At 43.8% G+C, this 13,068-nt stretch overlaps 1 protein-coding gene across 3 annotated transcripts in view; it reads left to right on the top strand.

The window, feature by feature from the left end:
• TRPM8 (transient receptor potential cation channel subfamily M member 8) overlaps positions 1–10,442 on the top strand; it is an 81,651-nt gene extending 71,209 nt beyond the window's left edge. For 2 of the 3 annotated variants that reach the window (XM_081813347.1, XM_081813349.1), the window contains 4 exons: positions 23–213; positions 4,461–4,560; positions 5,602–5,635; positions 10,346–10,442. In XM_081813347.1, coding sequence (XP_081669473.1) covers positions 23–213; positions 4,461–4,560; positions 5,602–5,635; positions 10,346–10,396 — 376 coding nt within the window. In that variant the 3' untranslated portion in view covers positions 10,397–10,442. The remainder of the gene's footprint in view (positions 1–22; positions 214–4,460; positions 4,561–5,601; positions 5,636–10,345) is intronic. The other variant, XM_081813348.1, reaches the window with a different exon arrangement.
• Positions 10,443–13,068: the final 2,626 nt, after the last annotated feature.

Below are 13,068 nucleotides of genomic sequence, written 5' to 3'. Positions count from 1 at the left end.
CTCCCCCCACCTCCCTGGCCAGCTACACTGTGGGCACCGTCCAGGAGAACAACGACCAGGTCTGGAAGTTCCAGAGGTACTTTCTGGTGCAGGAGTATTGCAACCGCCTGAACATCCCCTTCCCCTTCGTGGTCTTCGCCTACTTCTACATGGTGGTCAAGAAGTGCTTCGGGTGCTTCTGCAGGGAGAAAGACGCCGAGCCTTCCGCCTGCTGTGAGTGGCTTATCGGTCTGTGCCGGGGATCAAAAGCAGTGATTTGTCGCAGGGAAGCGCACCCGGTCCGCGTGGCCGCAGGAAGGCATTATGCACTGTGGGGTCGCTCCGCATATCTGTAGGTTTGTAAAGATCGGACACTGGCCAGCCCGTGAATGACGCAGCAGGGAAAGAGTAGATTAAAGGAGCGTGGCAGATCTGCTGGGACGGTCTCATTCTGGGGCAATGACTTTCGGGGCGAGCATCATAATAACGTAAATAGGACATGGAGCAAGCATGATTCATGGGAGGGTGTCAAAACCTAACTTTGTGTTTGCTTCTGGGAGATGTTAGCCCTACTCCAGCAGAGCTCATGACTTTTCTGGCCGCTCCTAGGGAAATAGGAAATCTTACAATTACTTTACTTTAATAAATACAGTCTGTCTATTAACCAGCCGCTTAACTGCCATTCAGGCTGGCGGGGGGGTTGTGGGGGAGACTTCCCTTTTTGCTGCACCCCCTCTCAGTTGACACAGTTGTCAGGAAGGGGGAGCCGTTGGCTTTTTCCTCTCTTACTCCCCTTCTCTCCCACCCACCAGCTGCTGTCACTGCCCCACTGCGGGTTGGAGCACAGGGAGGAAGGAGGAGAAAGGAGCAGAAAGTCTTTTCCAGAAACAGGGTTACTGTTCTAGGCTGGCTCCATGCTCTCTGACCTGGCACGTGTGTAAAACTGATCCTTTGTTGTGTGGGCACTTGGTGGGCCCTTCAGCTGTTCCCCGGCCGGCCCCTCGCCTCTGAGGACTTGGCAATCCTTTCTCTGGCGGCTGCATCCCCTGAGCCTCTGAATGCCGGGGGTCCACACTGCGCACACTCTCCCTGATGGGGAGCCACTTCCTTCCGGAAGGTAGGAATGTCCACAGCTCGGTTGGTTCTCTCTCTCTCCTGTGGCTACCCACCTCCTTAGCTCTGACAAGGATTGAGGTGCAAGAGGGTCCCCACCCAGCTCCCTCTCCTTACCCCTGCTGGAGGAGCCAGGATCGGTCACTGTGGGATTCTCGTCACATTCGGGTACCCCATCCTCAGGTACGGCTGTCTTCCCTGCACCAGGCTAGGTTTTCTGAACACCTGATCCTGGAGCCACTGAGCCAGACAGAGCACAGACATGTTTCAACCACATTAAGCAGGAAAGAAGGGAGAGGCCTATTTTTATTCATTTGGATGTTTGGACACAGAAAAAAAGATAGAAAGGGTACTGCCAGCCCATTAACTTTGACTTCTAACCTCAGATTTAAGCCAGGGGATCTGGCTCTGGGGTGGGCTGGGGTAGCCTCTCCATCACCCACAGCCCCGGAGCTCATGCACTGGAGGGACCACGAAAATCTTTACATTTCTTTTAAAAATCAGAAGAAGAAGAATGAACTGTTAGGTCACAAACTTTTAATTTAGGAAAGCGAAGCATGAAAAGGCATATACCCTATAGCTCATAGAGAAGAAACAGTGTAAGAAGAGTCGTCTTGCTCAAGGCCTGCCTTCCTTTGCAAATACATGCTTGGTTCTGGGGGTACAGTTACCAACAAAGTCACTTGACGGCTGGGCTGCTCAGGCCATATTTTTACTTGAACGGTTCTAGAGAAAAAACTAGCAATGGATAAAAGTTGCAGGGAGGAAGACTTTGACTTGGTATAAGTTTAAAACAAAGTCCACCACTTCGTGCTATCAGGAAATGAAATGAATAGCTCTGTGAGGTCGTGAATCCCCACCACTGGCTGAAGTCCATCTGGGCATGGGTGGGCAGAAGGGCTATAGGGAATGAAGGTCTACTCTCCAAAGGTACACTGTGCTCAGCCCAGGATCAGTGGAACCAGAAAACTCAGTGTATAATTAAGGACAAATCCGTCTTTTGAATATGGGGTTGAGAAGGCAGAAACAAACTCTGTGAATCTGCATGTGTTTCCCTGATGGGCCCTGGGAGAATGATGTTCTTAGAACCATTTGGAGAAATAGATAATGTAAGCTGTTGATGCTCTCTCTTCGAATAGTTTTTAGTCTCAGGAAGAAATAAAGAAATAGAGGGAATGGGTTGACCATAGCAGGGCAGGTCCTTCTCCACCCAGCGTGCAGTGATGACAGAGATGGGGAGCCGAGAGCCCCCCGTTTACACATCAGAGACTTCTGGAGGTGCCTGCTCATTCATTTGCTTCTTCCTGAGGATCACTAATTCCAGAAACCGCGGCACCCTGTGGTTGGCAGAGTCTCTCGTGGTAATTCACTTCCCAAATTCACTTTGCATTTGCCTGCAAGTGAGGAAGACATCATGGGATTTAAGTTCGAAATTGTCCTTCTTTGGAGAAGAACACAAGATTTTTCAAATAACTTTTCAGAAAACATAGAATCAAAACTTCCATTTTGGGTATGTTCTGGTGACATCCTAAAGTAATCATGAAAAGGTATGCTACCCAGTGATCCACTTTTATAAAATATATTGCTTTCTATGATTAAAAAGTATACATATTCATTATAGAACATTTGAAAGCTATAGAAAAACACAAATAAGAAAGAGCCAAGAGCACATGTAACTCACCACTCAGAGATAAATATTGCCAACATAATGGTATCTATTCTATTATTTTTGTGTGGGTGTGTAATAATTAGGTTGTTCTGTAAACACATATTCATAATCTAATCTGTTCATTTGGCTAATGATACATCATGAACATTTTCCATATCCTTAAATATACATCTATATGACAGTTCTGAACTGTAGAGTATCCCAGCCTGTGGTTGCGTCATATTTAATGTAACCAATCCCTTGGCATTAACATGTAGATTGTTTCAATTCTTTCAGTATCACACAGTGCTATGATAAACAGATGCCTTCATTTTTTAGCACATCAATGACTTTTTTCCTTGGAGTTATTTATAGGAGAGAAATTTCTAGATAAAGGTATGCACAGGTTTAAGTCTTTTGATATCGTTGGCCACCTTCCTCCTCCACCTTCTCATCCATCGTGCCCAAAGGCCGTAACAAATTTACAGATTTTTTCCCAGTATATGGGAAGCCTGTTTATCCACATCTTTGCCCACACAGGCTATAGCTATTACTGTAGACTCTGCTAATTTTCCACTTTGGTTGGTGAAAATGCCATGTCATCATCTCAATAGCATTGTTTTGACTGCTAGAGAAGTTGGCCATTTTTTCCTGGTCATTAGTCACTGTTGCTCTTTGGCTATCTGTGTTCAGGAGCGTGTTGATCCTTTCCATGTTCATTTTTAAGTACTGCTATTGGGCTTCTGCGTACATTTTAGTTTGAGGAAGAGACATTGGAAATCACTTGGCTAGGAAAAATACAATTAAAAGAAATTCAATTAGGGATTAATTTCTATAAATCTGTATTTGTTATGTAGGATTTGCTTCAATCCTGTCACTTGCCTTATTGGCTCTTTGATTCCCAATTAATTCTTTTTAAATCCAGGAAGATCTTATAATTTAGAGACAATTTAAAAACAAAACTTGATAGATTTTTTTTCTAAGTGGACACCTGCATGAACATATGTGCTTTTCTTTCCCCATGAATTCATATGGAGGATTGCTGTCCAACCCACCAGTATCTGAAACACAGGTGCCCTGGTGATCTGTTACTTTGCTTGCCTTCTGTAAGGCCCAAGTACTGCAAGAAACTGAACTGAGAAATCTTGCTGGAACATGCCCCTAGCCAATTTTATAGCAAGCCCTGTCTTAGATGAAAGGAAAAGACTAGACGTAAGAATTTTCCTTGAGGTCCACACCCAGACTGCATGATGTCCAAGGCTTATTTTCCTCTCCTCCAAAGTTCCTACCCCGGTTTTAGGCTTAGAGTAGCAATCCGTCAGTAATTCTCCAACTGAGTGGTTGATTTAGCATTTTTATGTCATCCAAATGAAAGAGGAGCACATATAAAACGTGAGGACAAAATTCATTAGTGAAATGATTTTGCTAAGTCACAAAACACACAGACAGGCTTTAGATTGATCTCTATTTGGAATAAAGATTGCATTCCTATTTCATTCAGGCAGCTCCAATTCCTCATTGTTACCAAGAAATTCATTAACATTCCATTGCTCTGCTGTTGTCTAACATTACTCAGATCAGCCTGTGCGGGACGAACCTAATTCTTCTGGCTCTGGGGTATCACAAAATGACTAGCAGGTGTTGATTTAAGAGGTTAAGGGGCAAATGAAACAATTTGAATGTGGTGTTTTTTTTTTTTTTTTTTTTCTCATTATTCAAGGTTTCAAAAATGAAGACAACGAGACTCTGGCGTGGGAGGGTGTCATGAAAGAAAATTACCTTGTCAAGATCAACATGAAAGCCAATGACACCTCAGAGGAGTATGTTCACTTCTGCTTTGCAAGGCTCCCCTTGTATAAGTTGGCAGAACATAAGTAGCTTATTTGTATAAACTCTGTAAAGAGAATTCACAGCAGAAAGAAATAGGACCAGAAAGATATTACCTAGGCAATTGAAGATGACAAACACGTAAGTGTGTGCCAGCCTTTCAAGAAGGGCAGAACCACCCACCTGCCATCCTGATTGTCCTCCAAGGCCCTGGGGAAGAAAGAGGTATTTTGGGACTGCAGGTCAGGGCCTTGGAACCAGATAACAAGAGCGTGCAGCCATGGCAGAGGTGGATTCCGGGGAGACCCACAGATCATGGGCAATTGGCACGATCTTGCAGGTGCCGCACACATGTCTCTGTGAAGAAATAGAATCGAAAACCATTTGGTAGATCTGTTACAGTTGTCCTTGAGAAGTCCTGACCATCATTTATGAATCACATGGAGTTGTTATAAATGTCCCATAGAACTAGATAAGTCACAGCTAAATCCATAGATGGTCCCCAAGTAACGCGTCATGCGTGGCCTTCACGTGCGTGCCCTTCTTATTATGCACGTTAACATGGTTAACGGTCTGATGTCATTCTTACTGAGAGCTCCAAACATACCTCAAAATTTACTTTAACAAAGAAAGAGTAAATGTAAGTACACCCAATCCCTGTGCTAAGTTCAACACAGCTACTGGGACACATGGGATGGATGGCGTGCTCTTTATCTTTGAGTAACAAGGTAGACTCCCTAAGCTCTTCTCCGTTCCTGGACTCTGAGATCTTGATTTTGGAAAGGAGGGATGAATCTTACCGCCCTCTCAGCAAAGGTATCATGTACTTGCTGTACTGCTCACTGGGGTGAGGGTGGGATTCCCCTTCATTTGGGTGTTGGGGAGAAAACTGCAGCTGACATGGATTTAGTTGAAAAAGAAACTGATCTGAGTTTTGTTCTTTACAAGACTGTAAAATGGCATCTAATAGCCTTTTCTCTCCCCCCTCCCCCTTCTCTTGTTCTCTCTCTGTTTTTTTTTTAACTTCTTTGAAGAATGAGGCATCGGTTTAGACAGCTGGATATAAAGGTATAGTTCTGATAATAGTTTGGGAAACATTTTTTTAAAAGTCTGTGTTATCTGGGGCGCCTGGGTGGCTCAGTCGGTTAAGCGTCCGACTGAGTTTCAACTTGGGTCCTGATCTCAGGGTCGTGGGATCGAGCCCTGGGTTGGGCTCTGCACTCAGGGTAGAGTCAGCTTGAGATTCTTTCTCTCTCCCTGTCCCTGTGCCCCTCCCCCTCCCCACTTCCCCTCCCTGCTCATGTGCCCTTTCTCTTTCTCAAAAAATCTGTGTTATCTTTGTGATTTCAGATAGAGGCCAGTGGTTGTGGTCTGAAAACAAAAGAAGTTAATTATTTAAAAAAAAAGATAGAAGTGACCCTGTTCCATATTCATCTTTCTTCATTCACTGAGTAAGGTCTGGGTGCTGGAATGGAGCTGCTTCTCAGATGCTCCTGGCCCCTCTGGACGATAGTGCTGGAGTCCCATTCCCATGATCTCTGAACTCTTTCATGTCTCTGTCGGACCCAGGGCCCCTTCTTCTCTTTCTCTCAGCTGTGAAAGCAGGTGTGAGATGCTTGTAGTTACAGAACACCAGCGAGGCTCAGAAGAGCAATTTGGGAGCCTATGAGCCTCTGTGCTCGTCTTCGATGCCGCTCTGATTTGCTAGCTATTTAATTGGAAGGGCACTGCAGATGCACGAATATACATGTGAACATCAGGCGTAGGGAGAGTGTGCCCACATCCACCCTGAGCTGGGTGGCCAGAAATGATGATTAGGTTTAGCAGAAATTACAACTGACTCATAAATACTGGATCGCTGTTAGGCTCTGTGGAGGAGATGATATCTGGTATTTTATCATGGTATTTTGAGACGAGCATCCTGGGTGATGAGAGTCACACTCCCTCCCAGTGCTGTGTTGTTTGGTGGCTGGACAATACCCCATCAGGTGAGGCAGAATCTCGGGCACCCAGTGCCTTGCCCGGACCAGTAGGGTCTCAGTGAACATTCGCTGAGTGAATAAATGACCCAAAGTTGGCCCTCATGGAGCTCTTACATAAGAATTTATCCAGTTCAAACTTTCTTGGTTATTTATGTATTATTTACCACCAGCATTCTTAAAAACCAAGGCTGTGTTTTCATAGGCCTCATCTCTTGAAGCCTGGGCCTAACAGGATGGTATGCCCTCCTGGTCCCCCTGGAGTAGCTCTTCTCTTCCTCCTGAGTCTTCGTCTCCTTTCCTTTCTCTGGAACGGCCAGCTCTATACATTGGAGTCAACTACTCAGGAGGATCAAATGCTTTGCTGCATAACAAACAACCCCTACACTTCAGTGGCTTCAACCACCATTTTATTTTGTGCTTGCTTTCTCTTGTGGGCCAGGAATTTGGGAAGAGCTCATCCGGGCAGTTCTGTTCTGTGGACACAGCTGGATTTCTTGGGCTGGATTCAGCTGGTGACGAGGCCAGGATCTGGCATCTCAGTGCTCGTCCATGTGACTTCTCTCTCACCCATACGTTTGATCCTTGTGGCTTGGGCTGGTCACCGCATGGCGGTCTTGAAGCAGTCCCCCTTCTTCCAAGAGTGAGGAAACAGAGACTGCCATTGCTCTTGAGGTCTAGGCCTGGACCTGGCGTGACATCACGTCCACCAGAGTCTATTGATCAGAGCAGCCACGGGCCAGCCCAGATTTGGTCACGGGCCTCTTGAGGTGGGAGTGGGACTGGTGGACAGGCACAAAGGAACCATCGGCAGCCGTCTTTGGGGACTCACCATCACACAATAGTGTATCTTGTTATAGCTTCTCTCATCCTGATGTGTTGTTGATCATTCATTGAGGGCCTGGGAAGATTCCTATTTGATTGGAGTTGAGTGCTGTACATAAATGATCATGCTAGGATGTATATCATGATTATAATCAATGGAGAGGGAAAAGAAAAGTGCTAGGTATGTTTAAAGATTATAGAAAATTTAGCGAATATTAAGAGAATATATGAAAGAGGCAATAGGAGATAGTATTCTAAGTATTTGTATTAGAGACATATAGTATGTGATAAATAATATATATCCTCATATGATAAATTCACTTTTCCACCTCATGGATTTATATTTACATGTATTGTCTGCTGCTTCTGTGCCTAGGCCACATAGTACATAATATTTACCGAGCACCTGCGATGTGCCAGGCATGGGGCTAAGTGCCATCGAAGCAGATGTGGCCCCCCCCCAATGTCATGAGTGGACCCCTTTGTGAAGCGGTGCGGTTATAGGAGCTGAATTGTGCAGGATTCAATGGCAACAATGATTTTCAATGCAGTATCTGGCACGCATTCCACAGATCGCTTGTGTCTGCGTCAGCAGGGAGCAGGGTCAGCAGCTGTGAAGGCCCTGAGTCCAGAGAAGCAGGGAGAGTTCCAGGCAGCGACCGAGAGGCAGCGTGAACCAGGGGAGCTCTGAGTGGGAGGAAGTGGGGGCGGCTAGGCCGCCCTGTGTGGGAACTTGCTTCTGTCCAGTTGGATTTTATCCCTGTGCAGGGGAGACCTCTGCAGAGTTTTAGCCCGAGAGGGGGACATCTGGTGGACTCTGTCAAAGACCCTCCGAGCCATCAGGGTGGCCGCAGAAGAGCAGCTTAAACAGTCTGGTTTGGCAATAGAGGCCCCCTGGACTTGTCTAGGTGTGTGTTTCTGCAGAAATCAGGCTATTTTGGGTTGTGGTGGTGTGTTGTTTTTACTTGTGGTCTCACTTGGGGTGGCTTTGGAAGGAGAGAGGGGCAGGGCTGGAGCCTCAGCCCTCCTGGAGTCCACCAGGCCTGGGTCAGAGGTCATGGGGTGAACCAGGGTACTGGACGCGCTGACCTGACTCCCAGGGGCCACGCTGTTTGCAGACCGAGACCTCCTGACCACTGAGGGGCTGGCGGTGACACCGTCAGTGGGGACAGTGGGCCTGAGCTGTGGGGGTTGTGGGAGGTGGGGGCTGAATAGGTTGCTTCTCACTGAAAGCACAGTTTAAGGCTGTCCACGCACATGTGCAGGACAGGAGTCCCCAGGGCCCTCAGAGAAGAGCTTGCAGGTTCTGTCCCCTTTGCATGCCCCTGGCTGTGGAGCTCAGCGCCTTTGCTTGTTCCTCCCAGAAGCCCACCGATGCCATGTATTTTGTAGGTTTAGGGAGAATCTGGGTGGGTCCCAGGGAGGCCTCAAACTGTGTGGGATTTCACTACCTTTCTCCCTGCTTCTCGTCCTGCTCCCCTGCCCCCGTCTCCTCTTTATTCCCTCCTGGATCCTGTACCCCTCCCCTCCTGAGCAACAAAAAGTCTCTCTTTTCCATATACAGAGAACTTTAGGGATCATCACCTGTTTGTTGAGCAAGCTCTCAGAATCTTACGTCTGCTTTAAACAGCTTATTGAAGTCATTCTACCACCAACAAATACAGGGCTCTCACCAAGCCCCTCCAGCGAATAAAAAATTTCTCCATCTCATTATACCCGAAAACAAAGTCAATTCGCAATTGACCTTAGGTCTGTAAGTAGGGATCTTACTAGATCTTCTTTATTTTAGGCAGCTATTAGCCCTTATGGATTCTTTTTGTTCTTAGAAAAAAAAGAAAAAGTTAAATGAAGAGATTATTACTGGAAATAAGCCCAAGATAAACACAGATTTTTTTTTTCCTTGAGCGAGAAATATGGCAAGTTAGAAACCAACTGTATTGAAATTGCACTGTGTCCATGAGCTTTTATCAAATATACCGATAAGGTGTGTAATTTAGAACGAGCTTCATTCATCTTGTGTCATAAGCTTGTGAAAGATGCATGCAGCAAAAATAATTTTATTATGCCTTTTACTTAAATTGTTTTACTATTTATACTTTTTTGTGAGAGTAGAAACTTTGGTTGCAAATATTTGATTTATTAGTATTGTATCATATTATTATTATTTTTAAATATTTATTTATTTATTTGAGAGAGAGAGGGCGCGAGCGTGCGCATGAGTGGGGGGAGGAGCAGAGGGAGAGGGAGAAGCAGACTCCCCGCTGAGCAGAGAGCCTGACTTAGGGCTCGATCCCAGGACCCTGGGATCATGACCTGAGCCAAAGACAGACGCTTAACCAACTGAGCCACCCAGGCGTCCCTGTATCATATATATATTTTTTTAAAGATTTTATTTATTTATTTGAGAGAGAGAGAATGAGAGACAGCATGAGAGGGAGGAGGGTCAGAGGGAGAAGCAGACTCCCTGCCGAGCAGCGAGCCCGATGTGGGACTCGATCCCGGGACTCCGGGATCATGACCTGAGCCGAAGGCAGTTGCTTAACCAACTGAGCCACCCAGGCGCCCCCCTGTATCATATTTTTATTAGTATTATACTTCTACCGAAGTGAAACATTGTCGGTATCTTATAATTTTATTAGTGTTAATTACATATGCCATGATTATTTCTGCATAGTATTTCTCTGTGTGGTTAAAACCTGTCATTTCTATGTGAGAACCATTACTGATTTGCCTTTGAGAAAAACTCACACTCCTTGGTGCTGATGAGTATTTGCTAGTGACATGATTTCAGAAAGTAAGCAGTGGGCAGGGTCCATATCACCTGCCATCCATTCTGCCCTGTTCCAGGATGCGCCATACTTGCTGCTTAGTATGTACATCTGTTTCATGGAAAAGCCATAGAGTAATCATTTAAATCATTGACAGTTGGAAAATTTATCTTAAGACCAGTTCTATTTTTTTTCCCCTTTCCAAGATTAATGATCTCAAGGGTCTTCTGAAAGAGATTGCTAATAAAATCAAATAGAACTTCATGGACTGTAATGGAGAAAAATCTAATTATAGCACGGTAAGTCATGTTAATAAGCTATATTTTTGCTCTGAAAATTTACATATTTCAAGACTAATTTAAAATCATGGTATTTTTTTCTTCATTGTTTTATTTTCCTATATTACCAGATTTGAAAATAATTCATTGTTTAAAAAATTCAAACAATATAGGGTTATAGGAAGGAACAAGTAGAAGCCTCTCTTCACGTTCCTTTCCCACCAATTTTGCTCCCCAGAGGAGGTTAGCACTGCCAGCAATAGGGTAAAAGTATCCTTTTGAGTCTTTTAAAGACACTCACAAACTATATGGCTATTTTGGCATTAACTGAATCAAGGTCACACTGCTCAAAGACTTGGTATTTTTTTCTTCCTTAACTCTCTTTTATGGATATTTTTATGGATCAGTGCCTAAAACATGTACCTCATTCTCATGATACACTATGCACTATGCATGTTTATTGCTGTGGGATATATAAATGTATGTTGATCATCTTTTTCCTACCAAAAATGTTTTAGACATTCAAGGCCTGGCAGTTGAACCCAAGATTTGGCTCTATGATCTTACCATTTGCCTTAATTATGTCTTTTCATTACCAGTCCAAATTCAGAACCTAAATGTTAAAATGTAAACATGTAGGTTTAGGGAAAAACAGCAATGGGGATTCCATTTGACTAGAATTTTTTAAGAAAATAAATAGGAATGGAAATACAATTAAGACTCTCTCCTTCTCTCTTTTCTTCCCCTTCCCTCCCTCCCTCCCCTTTCCTTCCTTCCTTCCTTCCTCCCTTCCTTCCTTCCTTCCTTCTTACCTTCCTTCCTTCCTCCTTCCTCTTCCTTCCCTTTCCTTAATCTTTATTGAATGCCCACTAACTCCTCAGAGAAGTCCTGTGTCACGACCTGTGCTGAGGCTCAGACACCGATCATGAGCTATGCACTAAACAATTACATTGCAGAATTTTTCTTCACGGATTGATTGTGTCATGGAGGGGATTGTGTTGTATTAGGTTCCTTTGAATATTTCTGGTCACTCCATACTTTTCCTTGTGTTCTGACAATTATGGATCCTATAGGGGGGACTTTGTTAGAGCAAGACTGATGCATGTTTTATATAATCTGAAAGGCAGGCATGAACTCCTGATGTGCTCAAGACAACAAGCCTTACATATTTAGGAGGAATATATTTCAACTCTTTCATTATGAAAACAATAGTATTGTTTTAGTGAAAAATAAATTATAATTTGAGTTTTGAAACATTTGTCATTTTGTTTAATTTATGAGCTGAAAGATATTAAAAAAACAGGAAGAGATAAAAAAATTAAACATGATTTAAAAAAAACCATGAAAGATAGAAAAGATAAGAAAATATCCCAAATGAGATGCACATCCACCTCTCACAGCTTCAGTGTCCTCAACTCTTGTTCCTCTTCAGATGTGTTGACTGTGAGTAAAATGAGCAAATGCACTGGCTTCTTACCGACTTATCTTTTGATAAAATTTAATTTTTTATTAATATATGGAGAGTTAATGAATTGGCGAATGAAAGTGAATTGGGAGAAGGACATTCCTCCATTTCTGTGCAGGCCACCCATGAAAGAAAGAGGATGAGAAAAGAGATACCCCATAAATTCGTAACCACTGATACCTTAGAAACAATGAATTTGATATGCCCAGTTTTTTGGTATATTTTTGTCTTCTCAATATAAGACCCATTTTCTTTTTCTTTTTCTTTTTTTTCATGTTGTCTGTCTGGCATATCCTTTAGAAGTTCATGGAAAATGTAATTTTATAGGCAACCTTCTACATGCTGCTAAAACATTATTCTGATACTTCTGTCTCTAGAGAGGTGAAGGTCATCTTTTTGGGGGTAAGGGCAAGGAAGGAGAATGCCAACTGTAGGTGGAAGTGAACTGGTGTTGATCGGGGCAGGTCTTCATCAATTTGCCAATCTGGGCTCTCCATCCCTAAATCAGCCTTTGGTCCAATAACTTGGGATAAAATAAACAGACAGTTGTGCATATATTTCCCTTTCTCCCACACTAAGCTTGAAAGGAATTAAGAACTGAGGACAGAGCAAAGCCATTTGTTTTCTCATAGCTTTATGCTTAGAGTGGACCCAAGGACCTGAGGGCTGTGGGGGAAAGACAGTCACTGGAAATGGCTTGATCCTTACATAATAATCCATTGATTCTTGCATTTGTTACACTGAAACTCTAGTTCAGTGAAAGAATTTGAAGTTCTTTTGGGTGTCATAATAAAACTTCATTTCAATAAATCATTACAGTTCTTAGCTTTATTTTCAACTCACCCTTTTATTAGTGGGAAACCACTCAGCAAATCAAGCACTCGGAAACTTTCTAGGTCTTCACCTGGCCTGAGCCGAGTCTCTGTCCCTCACCTGTAGTCATTGTGTTCTCATGGTTAAATTGGTCAGAACTCACGTCTTTTTTTCTTTTTTCTTTTTTTTTTATTCTTATGTTAATCCCCATACATTACATCATTAGTTCTAGATGAAGTGTTCCATGATTCATTGTTTGTGCATAACACCCAGTGCTCCATGCAGAACGTGCCCTCCTCAATACCCACCACCAGGCCAACCCATCCTCCCACCCCCCTCCCCTCTAGAACCCCCAGCCTGTTTTTCAGAGTCC

Source organism: Leptonychotes weddellii, chromosome 3, assembly GCF_054177405.1.
Source record: "Leptonychotes weddellii isolate Sample4059 chromosome 3, ASM5417740v2, whole genome shotgun sequence".
NCBI classification, from domain to species: domain Eukaryota; kingdom Metazoa; phylum Chordata; class Mammalia; order Carnivora; family Phocidae; genus Leptonychotes; species Leptonychotes weddellii.
This window is presented reverse-complemented; position numbering and strand designations above follow the sequence as displayed.